Source organism: Tetrahymena thermophila, assembly GCF_000189635.1.
Source record: "Tetrahymena thermophila SB210 genomic scaffold scf_8254542, whole genome shotgun sequence".
NCBI classification, from domain to species: Eukaryota; Ciliophora; class Oligohymenophorea; order Hymenostomatida; family Tetrahymenidae; genus Tetrahymena; species Tetrahymena thermophila.
The window spans coordinates 26,330-40,992 of NW_002476314.1; the positions used below are offsets into that span (position 1 = coordinate 26,330).

Genomic DNA, 14,663 nt, shown 5'->3' on the forward strand with positions numbered 1-14,663 from the left:
AATTAATAAAATTATTAAGAATAAAAGAAAGGCAAAAAATAATAATATTAATTAGGTAAGCCATTAATTGACTTATTTACTCGAATTTTTAAATAGGATTATGAAATATATCTAAAAAAAATAAATCGATGTGATGAAACAAAAAGAAAAGGATATAAGTAAGAAAATTAATTAATAGATAAATAACCAGATAGATAGACTATTTTTTTTAATATATTAAATTAGCTTGAATTTCATAATAAAATAACTTAATATTAATCAAGTTTCAATAAACAAACATTAATTATATTTTTAAGAATTATCAACTAATAAAAGTCTAATTTGATTAGTGTTATTATTAAATTAGTTATTTAGTTTCATAATTAATATGATAGGAACAAAATCAAAAGCTTAAATAGCTCCTTCAGATTATACTGAAGTATAGAATTTAAAAGAAGAGGTAGGGCTAGTAAAGATATGCGATCGAGATGATAGCTAATAAAAGTAAATTTTATCTGAAGAGTCAAATTAAAAACCAGATGATATGGATTTACAAAAATTTAATCTGCGAAAAGAATAGGAAGAGTAGTGTTTGCAATAAAGATCAACAAGCTTTAACTTATTTTCTTAATTGCACAATAAAAGATTTCTTTACATTAATCGATTTGCAAATAAGATTAAGTAGTACTCTTCTTATCACAGATTTACAGAAACGAAAAAGAGATTTTTATAGATTATAGATGATTATGCATTTGATTATGATGTTTATTTCTACAAACGAATTTTCAAAAATAATGTAACAAATCTTGATTTTAACAAATAATTAAAGTTAAAATATTCTAAAATATAAATAGTAACCTACAAGATTGTAGATTATTATCAAAAAAATAGAGAGTAATTGTTATTAATTTTGTAAAAATTAGATTAACATTTTTTTTAAATATATTAAATAAAAGCTTGGTTTGTTAGATCAATAGCAACACTAGATCAAAAATCAGGAGCTATCATGTTGCCAGTATTTTAATAAATAAATATTTTAATAGATAATTTAAATAAAATGCATAAAATATTACTTGGTTGACATTATAATTATTTAAAAACTTAGAGCTCATATGTAAACACGATATGGAACATAATTTAATTTATCTTTTTGTTAATCTACATCGTATATCTACCAATTAGATTGGCTTTTGATAGTTTGCATGAATAAAAAGGATATTTTACAGTCTTTGAAGTTATTCCAAATATTATTCAGATCATAAATATGTTCTTGGAGTTCAATACAGGTATTATTTTACACCATTTAATAATAATAATAGTTTATTAATCAATCATATGATTCAATTTAATTACATATTATTTAGGCTTTTACAGACATGGTTAAATCATTTTAGATAGATGGGAAATATGTGTTAACTATTTCAAATCTAGATTCATGTATTAAATAAGTTTATGACATACAATAATATATATTAATATATTTTAAATTATTTATTAGATTTGATTTAACATTAAATATTTGTTGGTTGATTTCGCTAAATCCTGATGTCTCTCTTTGGGTCAAATGTGTTGGTTTATTCAGATTAATAACTTTAATCAGGCTAACTGAAGATTTAGAACAAGCTAACTCACTTAGAGAGAGATATGGAAATATATTTGAACTACTTAAATTAAGTAGTTTTATTTTTCTTTGTGCTCACTTGGCATGTTGTTGTTGGTACGCTCTAGCTGTCCATGAAGAAGACATAGATGTATAAAATACATGGCTTAAAAAGGACATTTAAAGTTATGAACTTGATCCAAATGTTAATTTAAAACTCTAAGGATATATTGCTGGTATGTATTACTGCATAGTAACTATGACCACAATAGGTTATGGTGATATTACTCCAACTACTTATAGAGAAAGAATTTTTGCACTAATTTTCTGCATTTTGTCTTGCTTTTTATTTGCTTTTACTATGGGATCAATAGGTAGTCAATATATAAAATTCATATATATTATAATATGATCAGTAGAATTCTTACATAATATAAAATGATCAATAGATAATATGCATATTATAAAACGATCAATCATACATATTATATAGCGATCAATAGAATTCATTAATATTATAAAGCAATCAATAGAATTGATACTTATAATTAAGATCAATAAAATTGATACATGTTATAAAGCAATCAATTAAATTCATAGATATTATAAAGCAATAAATAAAATTCAGCGATTTTATTAAATGGTATTTTATTTATAAAATATATTACAGGAGAAATAGTTAAATAGTTCTCTCTGAAGGGAGAAGAGTTTAAGCAAAAGATGGAGATGCTCAATTTGTACATGAAAAAGAGAAATTTAAGTTCAAATCTATAGGTCAGAGTGAGAAAATATTATGAAAACTAAAATTAAGAATCATCTGAAAACAATGAATTTGGATCTAAATTAATAGACAGTCTTACAACTGAGTTGAGAGAAGATGTTCAAAAAGATATATATTCATTTCTATTCAAAAATATTAGCTTTTTCTCATAAAATTTTTCTGAAAGACTAATATAAAATATGTATACGATAGTGGAAGAAAAGCAATTTTAAATAGATGAAAAGATATTTGAAGAAGGTTAAAAATCAGACAAATTATATGTCATCATAAAGGGATAAGGTAATGTTAAATTTTTTTTTAAATATTAAATTAAGCTTGCTTTAACATTTAGTTTAACTTGTGCTTCAAAACAGACATAGTCTTATGACAATGAGTGAAGGAGAAGTCTTAGGTTTATCTGAATTCTTTTCTCAGTAGCCTTATTAATTTTCTGCAAAAACGAGCAGAAACACTTAATTTGCTATCATTAGATATGAAGATTTTATAAAACTAGCAGCTGAACATTAACATGATTATGTATTTAATATTTTTTAAATAGTTAAGTTAATTTTAAGATAACATTTTTAAAAAGGAAAGTTATTGTCAAATAAAAGATACAATTTTGCTCAATAATGAATTAAACAAGATTTAAGGTGTTACTTGCGAAAGTTGTGGTTAGACTGACCATATTTTTTAAAATTGCCAAATGATTAGTCTCAACTAAAATTACAAGAATAATGCAGTTGAGCAGAATAAACGAAAGCAAATCACGAGATAGGAATGGTTCAGAAGGACAAAAAGCTACCAAGCACTAATTAACAGATAGTTAATAGAAATAAGAGCACTAGAATAAACAGATGATACAGAATTACGAAAAAGATTTGATTGTAAAAAATATTTTGTTTTTTGAAATTGAAAAATATGCTAAATAATATTAAAAAAGCTGAATTTCTTGAAAGACAATAAACAGGAAAAGATTTATCCATGAGAAGCTCACATGTGTTAAATGACAATTAAGGTATTGATGAAATAGAAGAAGGGAACCTTAAATTAATTGAGAACATGGGAGATGATTACCATTCTGTTGAAGAAATTTAAGAATATCAGTTAGTAAATTAAAATTAAGACAACTTTTAGAAAGAAAAATCAGAAGAGAATATTTAAGAGCAATCAACTAAAATTTAAATAAATACAATTAAACTACCTAGTATTCCTCAAAATTAATAGATGAGATAACTAAATACCATTGAAGAAATCAACCAAGAAATTCAAAACAACACTCAAACAACTTAAGTGTAAAAATAGTCCTAGATCACCCAAAGAAAAAAGTCTATTAATCTAACTCTTAAAGCTAGTAAGCAATAACATAACAAAAATAATAAAGGATATTAATTTTCTAAGTAAACGACCTTAGACGATTTAAAAAAGTAGATAAATGAAGAAATGTAAAAAAAGCATCATAGCTCATCTATTTAAAAAACAATTATAAGTGCTTTTAATGATCAAGAAAATGTAGAAAATTACAATTTTGATATAAAATTTGATTTAATGAGTTCATATAAGTACTATCTTGTTCATAACAACTATACAATAGTTTTAAGCTAATTTAATTAAATGATTGAAAAAAACAAAATTTATCAGTAACTTATTCTAAAGTCTAGAAGAAAAAATAAATAAAAAGAATAAACAAATATTAAATTGTAAAAACAAAGGCAATAAACCTACAAGAAAATTCCTACCTCATAAAAATTCTATTTAATGAAACAGAGAAACACGAGATTGTCTTACGAGCAATCTTGCTTACTTTCATAGTATTAAGAAAATACTTAAAGAACTAGTAAAGAATGAAGCAAATATACAAAAATAATATAATAATTTTTTAATAATTTATTTTTTTTACTACTTTTATTTACCGATTGTTGTTTTGTTTATTAAGGGTGTCTAATAATTTATATCCAGTTGAATAAAATTCTTAGAACTGAAATTTGATAAATTTTATTTTCTTTCATATGTATTATATCAAACATCCTTTATCTTTTTTAATTTATCTTTCTTATTTATTCTGCTTGTGCCTTTTTTTCTTTCTTTCTTTTTTAATTTAATTACTTTTTTCATTTTCAACTTTTATTATTATTATTAATTAATAAATTAATTAATTTCTTTTTATTTGATTATTTTTTCATATTTTCCTTCTAATTAATTTATTTTATTTTTTTTCTTTAATATTTAAAAAGAGAAAATAAAAATTTATGATCAAGGTGAATCAGGTTTAGGTTTTTCTTAACAAAAAGCACTAATCTCTCATATTTGTCATATTTTGTACATAATCTTAAGTAAAAACAGTTTATTTTTTTTCTAGGCTAAAAACAATTATTTGTTTTGGATTATAATATGTTTTAATGTGAAAATAAATTTAAATCAACATGACTAACTAACTCTTTTTATTTTTTCATTAGATTTTTATTAAATTTTTTATTTTTTTATTTTCTATTCTGATAATGTTTTTTTAGCAATTTTCATTAAATTATATTAGAAATGTTAAAAAATGTTTCCATTGATAAATAAGTGGTGAAAATATGATGAATAAATAAATATTAAATATTTGGATATTAGAATATAATGTGTTTTATTTTATAATATTTTGTAATAAGATAGTTTCATCTAATATTTAGATTGATTTATTATTACTTTTAATTTATAAAATTCATTTTTTTTTTTTGAGAAGGGGAGAGGGGAAAATCACAGCAGGGTATAAAAAATGAATGAAAAATATGATTTTTTTAGAAAGTATCTTTAATTATTAAAACATTTTCGTTATATTCCCTTAGACTTTTAGGAAATAAAATAATAATTAATTTATAGTTTAAAATAAAAAAAATGGATTTTGTGGAGGATAGTCAAAAAATAACATAAAAATTACAAATTAAAAGCAAATAACTTCTTATTATATTTAATATTTTTCAGAATTAATTGAATTTTATGCTAATATTTATGATAATAATCATAAACATAAAAAAACAAAAACTAAATTTTATGAAAAAGAAAAAAAGCTGCTTTTAATTAAATAATAATAATAATTATTATGATTATGATTGGTGATTTAAATAGATTCAGTAAATAAATAACTGTACACTAATTGAAACTATTCTTTAATAACACTTAAGAAACAAAATAATAAATTAATCATTAATCATTAAATAAAGCAAGCTTAAAAATATTAGTTAGAATTGAATTGATTTCCTTTATCTCTCATTTAATTTAATAAACTTACATAAAAACAACATTTTTATATAATAAATTTTTATTATTAGCATATTTGAATTCAACTATCCATAAATAGAAGATTTATTTGTTGGTTGGTTTATCTTCCTCGAAATATTTGTGACTAATATTTTACGGCTAATTCAGTATCAGTAAAAACGATATGATTTGAATATGAAAGTCTTTAAAGATTCAAGAAAGATAAATCAATTTTGTTTTCTAACGCAAAGTTTACTAAATTTCTTTAACATAATACACAATTAATAAATAGAATGTTAAAACTTTTAGTTAATTAATTTTAATTAATTAATTAATTATTAGTTTAAGTGTTAGCTAAATATTAGTAAAGAACTCATTCGAATATTTAAAAATTAACATGATTAGAGCAAAGTCAAGAGTTTAAATTGCTCCTTCTGATCAAACAGATTTGAAGGAAGATAGTAGACAAGTTAAGATGGTAGAAAGAGATGAAAATTAATAGAAGTTAATGCTATCTGATTTTTCAAATTAAAAAGGAAGCGATTATGAATTCTAATAGCTAAATGCTCCAAAAGAATCAAAGAATCAGTGTTTGTAAGACAATACAATCAAAATGAGTTTTTACAACAATATGATTTTCAGCAGGAGATTCTTTTATATAAAGCGCTTCATAAAAATAATAAAGTCGCATTCTACTTATTACAGATTTACTCAAACTAGAAAGCGATTCTTACAGATTATTGATGATTATGCATTTGATTATGATGTTTATTTCTACAAGAGAATTTTCTAAAATGAGGTAGATTTATTTAAAGACACATAAAGGAATAAATCTCAAATAAATTTTAAAATAAAAACAGCAGCCTACAAGATTGCAGTTTATTATGAAAAAAATGGAGAGTAAACAAATCTTTTAATAATTAATTATTGACATTTTTTCTTATAATAACAATTTAATGATTAGATTGGTTTGTTAAAAGGATACATCCTTTAGATCAAAAATCAGGAGCTATAATCTTACCAGTATTTATTTGAAACAAATTGTTCATCATTAAATAAATTAAAATGATTTATTATTTATTTCTAATAGAGTTCTTATGTTAATAGAATTTGGAATATCATTTAATTTGTATCTCTACTAATATATATCATATATCTGCCAGTGAGATTAGCTTTTGATAGTCTTTATCAAAATTAAGACTGCTTTACTGCGTTTGAAGTTTTACCAAATGTCATCCAAATTATTAATATGGTGTTAGAGTTCAACATAGGTAATAATATTTAAACAAAGCAATAAATTGTTACATTATTTTATATAGGATTTTATAAGCATGGATAGATTATTTTGGATAGGTGGGAAATATGTAAAAATTATTTATCAAAGAAATTCATGTAAAAATAAATAAAAGAAAAGTGCTATTTTTTACCAAGATATTCTTTTAAAATAAATAGATTTAATTTAGTCTTAAATACTTTCTGGTTGATTTCTTTGCATTCTGGTGTGTCAATTTGGTTAAAGTGCTTTGGACTGGTTCATATTTTTTCATTGATTCAGCTAACAAAGGAGTTAGAGCAGGCGAATTCTCTTAGAGAAACGTATGGAAATGTTTTTGAACTCTTAAAGTTAAGCGGTTTTATTTTTCTTTGTGCTCATCTCGCATGTTGTTGTTGGTATGCACTTGCTGTTTATGAATAAGGTATTGGCATAGCTAATTCATGGCTTACAAAGGACATTTAGACCTACGAAACAGATTTAGATATCAATGAAAAACTTCAAGGATATATTGCTGGAATTTATTACTGTATACTCACAATGACTACAATAGGATATGGTGACATCACACCTTACACATTCAGAGAAAGGATTTTTGCTTTAGTTTTTTGTGTTTTGTCCTGTTTCTTATTTGCATTTACAATGGGATCGATAGGTAATATAATAATCAAATATAATTTTGAATGTTTTTGAAGTGCTTCATAATAAAATTAATTTTAATTTAATTATTTATTTGTCAAAATATTATTTTTATTTTTTATTTATTTATTTATTTACAGGCGAAATTCTTAAATAGTTCTCTTTGAAGGGAGAAGAATTTAAATAAAAAATGGAAATGCTTAATCACTACATGAAAAAGAGAAATTTAAGCACCGATTTATAAGTCAGAGTTAGAAAATTTTATGAAAACTAGAATGTTGAATAATCTGAAAATAATGAGCATGGGTCTAAATTAATTGACAATCTGACTCCAGAATTGAGAGAAGATGTCTAAAAAGATATTTATTAGCACCTCTTCAAAAATATAAGTTTCTTTTAAAAAAATTTTTCAGAAAGACTGATCTAGAATATCTACAGAATAGTGGAAGAAAAACAATTTTAGAGTGATGAAAAGATATTTGAGGAAGGTCAAAAATCAAATAAACTCTATGTAATCATAAAGGGCTAAGGTAATATTTAATATATAAATTAAGCAAATTAGAAATAATTTATTTTCTTAACAGTTTAAATTGTGTTATAGGGTAGACATACTCTAAAAACTTTGCGTGAAGGTGAAGTTTTAGGTTTGTCTGAGTTCTTTTCTTAGCAACCTTATCCATTTTCTGCAAAGGCAAGTAGAAATACTTAATTCGCTATTATAAAATATGATGATTTTATTAAACTTGCAGCAGAGCACAAATAAGATCAAGTATTTATTATTTTGTATTAATAATAAAATTAAAAGATATTCTTATTAGGAAATATATTGCAAAATCAAAGACCTAATCTTGCTTAACAATAGCTTAAATTAAATAGAAGGAATAGCTTGCGAAAGCTGTGGCTAGACAGATCATATTTTTTAAAATTGTCAAATGATCAGTCTCAACTAAAATTATAAAAAAAATGCTGTAGAGCAGAATAAAAGAAAGTAAATCACCAGATAGGAATGGGTGAGGAGAACATAAAGTTATTAAGCTCTTATAAATAAATAACTGATTGAAATAAGAGCATTTGAGCTTACTGTAGAAATAGATCAAGAACAAAAAAGAAAATGTAAAATTAGTTTTATTTTTTTTATTTTATTTATTTCTTTGTTTATAATTTTTTTAAATAACAAATAATAGCTATTCTACCAAATTAAGCATTTGCTGGAAAAGAAATATCAAGTAAAAATTCGTTAGGATTTGAATTAAATGATAAAAAATCATTTGATTAAATTGAGGAGGATTCAAATAATTTATTTGATGATTTGGGTGTAGAATCTAGTTTTGAAAATGAATCAGAAGAAGAGAATGTGATTGAAAGCTTAAATAACATTTAAAAAGAATATTCTTTAGAAAATACTATAAATCAATAAAAAAACTAAAACACTTTGAATGTACCAAGTATTGTTTTAAATTAATATACAAAATATTCAAATAAGAATGAAGAAGTAAATAAAGAAAATATTTCCTCTAATTAAAAGTTAAATCCATAAAACCTAAGAAAAAAATAAGCTAGTTTAACTTTTAAATAAAACAAGTAGTAATTTATAAGCAGTCCGAAAGGCGATTCAAAGCATAGATAAACAATCTTAGATAACTTAAAGAGATAAGTTAATGATGAACTGTAGCAAAAATATAACATAATTGTATAAAAGACAGTAATATCAGCTGAAAATGATTACAAAATTAAGAACGAGAAAGAAGAGATAGAAAATTATAATTTTGAAATGCAATTTGATTAGATGAGTTTGTTTAAATTTTATCTCGTTCATAATAACTATGATATTGTTTTAAACTAGTTTAATCAGATAGTTAATAAAAATCAACTCTATCAATAGCTCATAATTAAATCTTAAAGAAAAAAATATATAAAGGATTAAACTTTGAAACGACAAAAGCAAAGAGAACTAGCCTATAAGAAAGTTCCAACATCTTAAAAATATTACTTAATGAAACAAAGAAATTCAAGATTTATTAAAGATTAAATTCAATTTTTTTAAAAAATTGAAGAAAACTTCTAATAACCTATCAAAGAATGAAAATAAATTCTTCAAAAAAATTAGCTTTAATTTGTTAATTGAAAATTATTTATAACCATTTATAATTTTATAATCTAAATATATTTGTCTTTGTTATATTTATTAAAAAAATATTTCAAGCCATCAAAAATAAAATAATATTTTATTTTCCCAAAATTAATCAGTTAATATTGTTTAAAATATTAAATAAAAGGTTATTAAAAAATGATTTAACGGATGCATAAACAAATAAATATTAATTTTTTAGATTTATTGAGTATTATTTTAATTTTTAATTAATAATTAAAAAAGAATATTAAGTATATGTTTATGAAATATTGAATAGATAAATATAATATTATATTATTTCCGTTTAAATAAAGTAAATTTTCTCAGTGGTTTTGTTTATTAAAATAAGCTTTTTCATTTTTATTGTTTTTTCAAAGTAGCATTAGTTTTTCAGAATTTGTAGGGAGGAATAGTGATCAAGTTTTCAGGAGGGCAATCAGAAGAAGGGGGAATACCTCTAGAAGCAGTGTATGGGAGCTTTCTAGGAACCATCTTAATTGCATTTTCGACAGGGCATGAAGCAACACATATAGCACAACCTGTGCAATCTTCTTCAATAATTCTAGGTACATTATTGTAACCATCGAATTAGATAGCTTGATAACCAGAGTCAGAGCATGCAACATAGCATCTACCACATTCTAAGCAGCTGTCTTTGCTAATTTCTGGTACTTGGATGATTTCTTTTGACATCTTTTCGATAGGAGAAACCTTGGCAAGCTTAGCACCTACGATTTCAAGGATTTTAGGTACTTTCTAGGGAGTTTCAACAGAAGTAGGTGTTTTAAGTTTTTCAAATTGATAAGGGGGATATTAACCTTTCCATCCATTTTTCTTAAGTTTTTGGCTTGAGTTTGCGTACATGTTGGCTTGAAGACTTGTTTTTAAATCATAGAAAACTGTAGCAGCATCTAAATTTTGAACAGCAGAGCAGATTTGAAGGGCCTTTGCACCATAGTGGAGATAGTTTATACCATGGTCACCGGAGATGATACCACCAGAAGCAAAGATATCTATTTCAGGGACGAATTTAGCAACATCAACACATTTTCTCATGGCAAAAGGTCTTAAAATAGAACCAGTTGAACCACCAGGAGCAACATTTTTTTCAACACCAACCCCATTGAAGGATTCACCATCTGGATAAGGATCAACAAGACCAGGCATAGTGTTTGTCAAAGTGACAGCCTTGGCACCACCTTCGTAAGCAGCCTTAGCTAAGATTTCTGCTTAACCATAATTTGGTGTGATTTTGACAATGATAGGGATCTTTGTTTGGCTGGTGACCCAAGAAGTAATATCTCTTACGATATCAGGATCTTCACCACAAGCACGACCCATACCCTTTTCGTTCATACCATGAGGACAAGATAAATTCAATTCGATCATATCGAAAGGAGCATCTTTAACTTGATGCATAATGTCAATCCAATCTTATTAATTGTATGCTGCCATCAAGGAACCTATTAAAACCTTATTTGGGTAATCCTTTTTAATTTGCTTAGCACCTTCAACCCAGTACTTTAATGATTTTTCAGAGACCAATTCGATATTACCATAGCTGCATTCTTGTCTGAGAGGATCAGGTACTTTGAAGATACGAGGAGAAACATTGAATACAGTGTCCTTATCTAAGACAGCAGTCTTTACAACTGCAAAGTCATAACCAATATCGAAAGAACGGGCAATCATAGGATAAGAAGTAGTGGGTGGGGCAGAAGCTAAACCGAAAGGATTTTCCATCTTGACTCCACAAATTTCAGTAGAAATATCAACATCATCAATTTCTGTGTAAAATCCGGGTAATTCAGGGGTTTCAGGTACCTTTTAACCATGCTTTTCCTAAATGTATTTGTGCATATACCAAGAAGCTGTTTTACCATCATTAACGGCATCGACTAAGTTCTTTGTTCCTACGGCATCACCACCTACAAACATCCATTCGTAGGCCTTGGTCTATTGAGTGTCAGTGTTAATGTCTAATAAAGTATCAGATTTTTTCAATTTCTAGACCCACTATTCATCTGGAAGAACGCAACCGAAGGATTGGACAACATGATCACAAGGAAGTGAGAATATTTGGTTGGTATTTTTGTATTTAAGGTTGTCATTATCATTGTTTTGGGGAAGATTCTTATCAAATTTTACAGCTTTTATTTGTCCATTTGAGTCGAATTCGTATTCTAATGGTGAGGCATAAGCTACAAAGTTAATACCTTCATATCTAGCAGGTTCGAAGATTTCATCGTTAGCTCTGAGATCTTGGAAACCTCTTCTGAATGCTACGGTGACTCTTTTAGCTCCAAGTCTGAAGGCAGATCTTGCACAATCTAAAGCAGTATCACCAATACCAAGGACGACAACATGTCCATCAAGTTTGGGAGCATCGATAAGTTCTTCTTATTGGTTACCTCCCTTTTTGATAGCAGAACCTACCTAGGTCAAGAAGTGCTTGGAATAGTGGAAGTTACTGGCCTAACGAGCTCTTTCAGCGCTTAAAGCGAATTCTTTTGAAGTACCTTTAACACCAGTATTTGGATCAGAAAGACCAATACCTAAAAAGACAGATTCAAATCCTTGAGATTTGAGATCTTCGAGTGAGAAATCTCTTCCAAGAGCCTTGTTGTAGTGAATCTTAACTCCAAGCTATTCAACCATTTCTACTTCCCAAAGGGCTTCTTCGATAGGAGCTCTGTTTTGGGGGATTTCATTAGATGTAATACCACCACCACGGCTAGCTTTTTCAAAAATGTGGACATTTTCATAACCCATACGTCCAAGGAAGGTAGCACAACTCAAAGAGGCAGGTCCAGCACCAATAATGGCAATGGGAGCCTTGTAAGAGTTGGGAAGATTCTTTCTAGTAGGGTCACGTATTTGCTTAACACCCATTTCTTTGAATATTCTTACTGCAAGTTCTTAGAGTCTGTTAATTTTAATGGCACCTTATTCAGTATGGCTGACATTGCAATTTCTTGCACAAAGCTCGCTGATTGGGCAGAGTTGACCGCAGGTTAAACCGAGGGGGTTATCAGACAAAATGCATTTAGCAGCTCCATACCAGTTCTTATTTTGGATGCAGTAAATGAAAGTCTTAATATCTATGGAAGTAGAACAACCCTTTTAGCAAGGAGCATCGTTGCATTTCAAACAACGGTTAGCTTCACGGACAGCTTCTTGAATGGTCATGAGAGGAATATCTCTTTCCCAGCTACCACATTTATGACATCCGTTACAGTGAGGGGTTTTGTCATGAGCTTCAGAGTAGGCCTCTCTTTCTTTAGTAGGACGAAGAGTAGGTTTAGAAATTTAGGTCTACATCATGTTCATGACCTTAGATTCGATTTCTTCACCAAATTTGTGCAAGGAGTTGACGTTGCAAGCACCAAACATTCTGAGCGCCTTTGTGTTGTTGGACTTAAATAGCACATTGCTTCCCTTTCTTAAAACCTTTGATAACATCTTGTTGTCTGTCTTCTTAAAACCTAATTATTTATTTATAAGCTAATAATTAATTAAAGCTAACTTTGTTTTGTTGTTTCTATTTATTTTTTAATAAATTATGTTTGTTTGTTTTTTTTTATTATCTTTTTTTAAAGAGAAATCTTTTTTGATACACAGTTTCAATCAACACTTATCATTTTTTGTTTTTGGTAACGTGTTTTTACTTTTTTTTTGGGCACCAATTTTCAAAATTAAAGTTGATATAGGCGAATATCTTATTTCAAGCTATTGGTTGAGAGTATTATTTTTTTTGAGTCATCTACAAAAAGGATTTAGGTGAAAACTGACGCAGAATTAGTTTTAATTTGTTTATTTTTTGTGTCTAAAGCTCATTTATCTAAATTTTACTATTTTCTTTCTATTTCAAGCATCCACGACGACGGCTTTTTAAAAAACAACTTTTTCTAAAATTCTGCCTTTGAAATTTTTAAATCCAATGGAATTCATTTCCACATAAATTTCTAAATTTATTTATCTGTCTATCTAGATTGAATCAGTAGAAATTTGCTTTTTTGTAAGAAAATAATAAAAAACAATTAATAAAAATTAAGATATAAATTTAGTCCACCTAAAAACCTATTTTCAAATATTTTTGTATTTTTATGAATGTTAATTATTCAAATAGATTTATTAAAGCAGTCTCGTTAGTATTTGTGATAAAAGAAATCTAATCATCAACTTATTGGTGATTTTGTAATTAATTAAAAGCATCATAATTGCACATCTAATTTTTCTCATCATCACAAAAAAAAAAAAATTAGATAAATTGACAACAAATACCCATGCAAATTTGATATTTTTATCTATTAATTAATTTAATCAATCAGAAATCTACAATTAATTAATTGATATATTTATTTATTCTTTAGTATCTGCTAACTTATTTTTCTTAACAAAAAAAATCCTTACTAAATTAAAGCATAGATTTTCTCCAGGTTATGTGGTTACTTAATAAAAAAGAGTCTCAAAATAACTGAAAAACTTGTAAGCTTATTGAGTTGATTTAAAAAAAAAAAATAAAGCAAAATGATATTTTAAAAATGGGTATAAAATAATTCTAAAATTTTTAATGCAAAATTTATTTTATTTGCTTTATATTTTTATTATTATGAGAAAAAGTTATAACAATTGTCTAAAGAGAAAATAAAAATTTTCCCTTTCCTATTCTAATTATTAATTTATACTTTAGTAACTATTTTTAAAAATCTTTTATAGCCTCTGATATCTGAGATAATCTTTCAAGTATACAACCTTTTCAAAAATCTCTTAGGTTTCCCTCTTTTTCTTTTCCTGACAGATTCGAATTACTGAAACATTAAATAATTAATTAATATATTTGCGTGGGAAAAAAAGAAAGCATGTTCACTAAATTAATTAATTAGGTTACATAATATCTTAAAGTATCAAGCAAGTCCCCTTCCAAAAAAACTTAACTCTTAAAATTTTAGCACTTTAAGCAAAATACAACACATTTTATTTAAGTCTTGCTGTATTTCTCATTTTAATAAATGTAAATGAAAAATTAACTTTTTCGCAT

At 25.9% G+C, this 14,663-nt stretch overlaps 4 protein-coding genes across 4 annotated transcripts; 3 read left to right on the forward strand and 1 right to left on the reverse strand. All coding sequences in view use genetic code 6, as the record gives it.

Moving 5' to 3' along the window:
- Positions 1 to 367: 367 nt before the first annotated feature.
- TTHERM_01250070 (cation channel family protein) lies at positions 368 to 4,187 on the forward strand (the record flags this gene model as incomplete). The annotated part of the gene is made up of 10 exons (XM_001021812.3): positions 368 to 775; positions 834 to 873; positions 936 to 994; positions 1,085 to 1,265; positions 1,344 to 1,416; positions 1,478 to 1,953; positions 2,250 to 2,639; positions 2,692 to 2,876; positions 2,932 to 3,226; positions 3,283 to 4,187. The coding sequence occupies 10 exons, from the start codon at positions 368 to 370 to the stop codon at positions 4,185 to 4,187; spliced, it is 3,012 nt and encodes a 1,003-aa protein (XP_001021812.2).
- Positions 4,188 to 5,101: 914 nt separating this feature from the next.
- TTHERM_001250072 (hypothetical protein) lies at positions 5,102 to 5,425 on the forward strand (the record flags this gene model as incomplete). Its single annotated transcript, XM_012799020.1, has 1 exon — positions 5,102 to 5,425. One exon carries the CDS (start codon positions 5,102 to 5,104, stop codon positions 5,423 to 5,425), a length of 324 nt encoding a protein of 107 aa, XP_012654474.1.
- A 452-nt stretch (positions 5,426 to 5,877) lies between these two features.
- Positions 5,878 to 9,699, forward strand: TTHERM_01250090 (cation channel family protein). The gene is made up of 10 exons (XM_001021814.3): positions 5,878 to 6,378; positions 6,440 to 6,479; positions 6,544 to 6,602; positions 6,670 to 6,850; positions 6,899 to 6,971; positions 7,032 to 7,507; positions 7,632 to 8,021; positions 8,076 to 8,260; positions 8,310 to 8,604; positions 8,676 to 9,699. The coding sequence occupies exons 1-10, from the start codon at positions 5,977 to 5,979 to the stop codon at positions 9,572 to 9,574; spliced, it is 3,000 nt and encodes a 999-aa protein (XP_001021814.2). The 5' UTR covers positions 5,878 to 5,976; the 3' UTR covers positions 9,575 to 9,699.
- A 313-nt stretch (positions 9,700 to 10,012) lies between these two features.
- TTHERM_01250100 (dihydroorotate dehydrogenase) lies at positions 10,013 to 13,084 on the reverse strand (the record flags this gene model as incomplete). Its single annotated transcript, XM_001021815.2, has 1 exon — positions 10,013 to 13,084. The coding sequence occupies one exon, from the start codon at positions 13,082 to 13,084 to the stop codon at positions 10,013 to 10,015; it is 3,072 nt and encodes a 1,023-aa protein (XP_001021815.2).
- Positions 13,085 to 14,663: the final 1,579 nt, after the last annotated feature.